General features: G+C 48.1%; 1 protein-coding gene across 1 annotated transcript in view; it reads right to left on the bottom strand.

Moving 5' to 3' along the window:
• Positions 1 to 630: 630 nt before the first annotated feature.
• Positions 631 to 4,794, bottom strand: part of LOC121847565 (zinc finger CCCH domain-containing protein 13-like) — a gene marked incomplete at its 5' end in the record, with an annotated part of 13,092 nt that continues 8,928 nt past the window's right edge. The window contains one exon of the mRNA XM_042329315.1: positions 631 to 1,278. Within this exon, the coding sequence (XP_042185249.1) occupies positions 631 to 1,278 (648 nt within the window). The remainder of the gene's footprint in view (positions 1,279 to 4,794) is intronic.

Here is a 4,794-nt window from a genome sequence, read left to right as displayed (position 1 = left end):
TTTTCACCACGCTATTCATTGGGGGTGGAGATCAAATAAATGAAGTTGTGGCTTGGGGGTGTGTCTACAGACACTGTATTCTGACCTGGACATAATTATTCCCTCATAATTCAACATCTCCTTTCCTTTTCCTCAATAGAAATAACACTGTGCTCCCTGCACTGTCATTTACTCAATGGATAAGAGCTGTTGAGAACAGCCAGGTTAATGAGGGATCTGTTTTAATGAGGGGATTGTAAATATAAATTATAATTGTTTCAGATCTACAGTGGGGCAAAAAAGTATTTAGTCAGCCCCCAATTGTGCAAGTTCTCCCACTTAAAAAGATGAGAGAGGCCTGTAACTTTCATCATAGGTACACTTCAACTATGACACACAAAATGAGAGTAAAAACACCAAGAAAATCACATTGTAGGATTTTTAATGAATTTATTTGCAAATTATGGTGGAAAATAAGTATTTGGGTCACCTACAAACAAGCAAGATTTCTGGCTCTCACAGACCTGTAACTTCTTCTTTAAGAGGCTCCTCTGTCCTCCACTCGTTACCTGTATCTGTACCTGATCTGAGTGGGTCTGAGGGTCTGAGAGGTTCTGAGTGGGTCTGAGGGTCTGAGAGGGTCTGAGTGGGTCAGAGACGGTCTGAGTGTGTCAGAGGGTCTGAGAGGTTCTGAGAGGATCTGGGAGGATCTGGGAGGATCTGGGAGGATCTGAGTGGGTCTGAGAGGGTCTGGGAGGGTCTGAGTGGGTCAAGAAGGGTCTGAGAGGATCTGGAAGGGTCTGAGTGTGTCTGGGAGGATCTGAGTCGGTCTGGGAGGGTCTGAGTGGGTCTGGGAGGATCTGAGTTGGTCTGAGAGGGTCTGGGAGGTTCTGGGAGGGTCTGGGAGGATCTGGGAGGTTCTGGGAGGGTCTGAGAGGGTCTGAGAGGAACTGAGAGGGTCTGGGAGGGTCTGAGAGGGTCTGAGTGTGTCTGGGAGGGTCTGAGAGGGTCTGGGAGGGTATGAGAGGAACTGAGAGGGTCTGAGTGGAACTGAGAGGGTCCAAGAGGGTCCGAGTGGGTCTGAGTGTGTTTGGAAGGATCTGAGTGGGTCTGGGAGGGTCTGGGAGGGTCTGAGAGGGTCTGAGTGTGTTTGGAAGGATCTGAGTGGGTCTGGGAGGGTCTGGGGGGTCTGGGAGGGTCTGAGAGGGTCTGGGAGGGTCTGAGAGGGTCTGAGCGGGTCTGAGAGGGTCTGAGTGTGTTTGGAAGGATCTGAGTGGGTCTGGGAGGGTCTGGGAGGGTCTGCGATGAATAAACGTTAATGGGTGGTACTTGGATTTTTATTTTCACGTTTTGTACTACATTAAGAACTCTGAGAATAAAATAGAAATTTCAAGAATAAAGTTCAAATTACCTTTGAGAATAAAGTAGCATTATTTCGAGAATAACGTTGAAATTGAAACTTCGACATTAAAATCGAAAATTTTTGATAAAAAGCTCAATATTTTTAATTAGAAAATAAAGTCGTAATTTTGAGAATAATTTTGAGTTATATTTCAAGATTAAAGGGGATTTGGTTCATTGCATGCCTCCCTGGAAACTGTACTTTAGAATTGGCTTTAGTAACGCATAAATCCTTGCTCTTTTAGGACATAATTGTCACGTTCTGACCATAGTTCTGTTATTATACCTTTGTTTTAGTATGTTCAGGGCGTGAGTTGAGGTGGGCAGTCTATGTTTGTTTTTGAGTTTGGCCTGGTATGGTTCTCAATCAGAGGCAGGTATCGTTACTTGTCTCTGATTGAGAATCATACTTAGGTAGCCTGGGTTTCACTGTTGGTTTGTGGGTGTTTGTTTCCGTGTGAGTGTTTCGGGTTTTGAAAATTCACGTTGTTATTTTCTGTTTAGTGTTCTGAGTTTGAATTAAAAATCATCATGAACACTTACAACGCTGTGCTTTGGTCTGATCCTTCCTCCTCCTCAGACGAAGAGGAGGAAATACGTTACAATAATGACCGCAGGAATAAATATTAAGACTTTTAAGAGGACACACACACACACACACACAGACACACACAGACACACACACACACACAGACACACAGGAAGGGAGGAAGGGAGACAAGGAGGCAGGGAGGCAGGGAGGGAGGAAGCAGGGAACCAGGGAGGCAGGGAGGCAGGGACACAGGACCAGGGAGGAAGGGAGACAGGGAGGCAGGGAGACAGGGAGACAGGGGACAGGGAGGCAGTGAACCAGGGAGGCAGGGAGACAGGGAGACAGGGAGACAGGGAGGCAGGGAGGCAGTGAACCAGGGAGGCAGGGAGACAGGGAGGCAGGGAGACAGGGAGGCAGTGAACCAGGGAGGAGGGGAACAGGGAGGCAGGGAGGCAGGGAGACAGGGAGGCAGGGAGACAGGGAGGCAGAGAACCAGGGAGGAAGGGAGGAAGGGAAGCAGGGAACCAAGGAAGCAGGGAGGCAGGGAGGCAGCACGGCAGGAAAGCAGGGAGGAAGGGAAGCAGGGAACCAAGGAGGCAGGTAGCCAGGGAGGCATCCAATTAAACAAATCCCAGTTTTTAATCAGAAAACATATTATTTTTGAAATATTTCTACTTTATTCTTGAAGTTTAATTTCTAGTTCATCATTTTTTTTACCCGGGCCCTAAAGTAGTCCACTATATATGAAATAGGGTGCCATTTGGGACAGATTCTGGAATGGGACGGAATCTGCAAGGAACCGGAATGCTAGGCCAAAATGAACCAGAAGCCAAAACAGAGAGAGAGATAGAGGCCTCAGGGGGAGGGAGGGAGGGATTGGAGGAATGGAGAGGAGGAAGATGAGTGAGGGATGGATGGAGGGAGAGAGAAGAGGATGAGAGGTCAAGTGGGAATTCTACTATTTAGGCTCTCACGGACCAAACATTATTCTCTCTTTCCATATTTTTTATGTCTGTCTGTCTGTCTCTGTCTCTCTCTCTCTCTCTCTTTCCCCCCCTCTCTCTCTCCCTTTTTCTCTCTCTCTCGCTCTCTCTCCCTCTCCCTCTCTCTCTCTCTCTCCCATTCTCTCCCTTTCTCTCTCTCTCTCTCCCATTCTCTCCCTTTCTCTCTCTCTCTCTCCCATTCTCTCCCTTTCTCTCTCTCTCTCCCTTTCTCTCTCCATTTCTCTCTCTCTCTCTCTTTCCCTCTCTCTCTCTCTCTCTCTCTCTCTCTCTCTCCCCCATTCTCTCCCTTTCTCTCTCCCTTTCTTTCTCTCTCTCTCTTTCTCTCTCTCTCCCTCTCTCTCTCTTTCTCTCTCTCTTCCCCTGTCTCCATCCTACAGTAAAACCTCTGTTAGTCATTTTCTTGTCATTTAATTGATGGGGAACATTCAGTACGATTTCTTGTCTTGACCCGACGGTATTCCGAGGCGAACGTGCTCTGACTCCCGTCGAAAACCGCAAATGAGTGACAGACATGACAACAACCAACCTCCTCTGGGAAAGAAAGAGACAGAGAAAGAATCATTTGTTTATTTCATTCCCTGAGACACTACCCGGAATATCGGAACATCGACATTCCCAAAAGAGCTGTTGGGAATGGGAGTACAGGGAGGTGTGGGGGTTCTATGTGTTCCCAATACATGATTAGATCATGGAGGGATGGATGGAGGGATACAGGGATGGATGGATGGATATATTTGAAGGGAGGGATGTAGGGGTGGGGGGATAGAGGGATGGATGGATATATATGGAGGGAGGGATGTAGGGGTGGGGGATAGAGGGATGAAGGGATGGCTATATATGAAGGGAGGAGGGATAGAGGGATGGAAAGGAAGGAGGGATGTAGGGGTGGGGGGATAGAGGGATGAAGGGATGGCTATATATGAAGGGAGGAGGGATAGAGGGATGGAAAGGAAGGAGGGATGTAGGGGTGGGGGGATAGAGGGATGAAGGGATGGCTATATATGAAGGGAGGAGGAATAGAGGGATGGAAAGGAAGGAGGGATGTAGGGGTGGGGGATAGAGGGATGGATGGATATATATGAAGGAGGGATGTAGGGGTGGGGGATAGAGGGATGGATGGATATATATGGAAGGAGGGATGTAGGGGTGGGGGATAGAGGGATGGATGGATATATATGAAGGAGGGATGTAGGGGTGGGGGGATAGAGGGATAGATGGATATATATGGAGGGAGGAGGGATAGAGGGATGGAAAGGAAGGAGGGATGTAGGGGTGGGGGGGGATAGAGGGATGGATGCATATATATGAAGAAGGGATGTAGGGGTGGGGGATAGAGGGATGGATGGATATATATGGAAGGAGGGATGTAGGGGTGGGGGATAGAGGGATGGATGGATATATATGAAGGAGGGATGTAGGGGTGGGGGATAGAGGGATGGATGGATATATATGAAGGGAGGGATGTAGGGGTGGGGGGATAGAGGGATGGATATATATGGAGGGAGTAGGGATCGATGGATGGAAAGATGGAGATATGAAGCAGGAGTTCTTCCGTACAAATTCCCTATAAACATGATAGGGCCCTCAAGGGCAGCCAGGTCACCTGTGATACAAGACAGTATTCGACATCCATTCATGTCTGAGGATATGGGGAGATGATGTGGAAATCGACCACTAGGGGCAACGGTGAGCGATGCCATCCGTAGGTTTTGGTTTTACCATGTCGTTGTGGAAGGGGGATGGCATCTGCCTCCGTTTGTTTCTTTAACCCCTATCCCAAACCTTAACCCTTACCTTAACCATTCATAACCCTATCCCAGACCTTAACCCTTACCTTAACCATTCATAACCCTATCCCAGACCTTAACCCTTACCTTA

Source organism: Oncorhynchus tshawytscha, linkage group LG10, assembly GCF_018296145.1.
Source record: "Oncorhynchus tshawytscha isolate Ot180627B linkage group LG10, Otsh_v2.0, whole genome shotgun sequence".
Taxonomy (NCBI): domain Eukaryota; kingdom Metazoa; phylum Chordata; class Actinopteri; order Salmoniformes; family Salmonidae; genus Oncorhynchus; species Oncorhynchus tshawytscha.
This window is presented reverse-complemented; position numbering and strand designations above follow the sequence as displayed.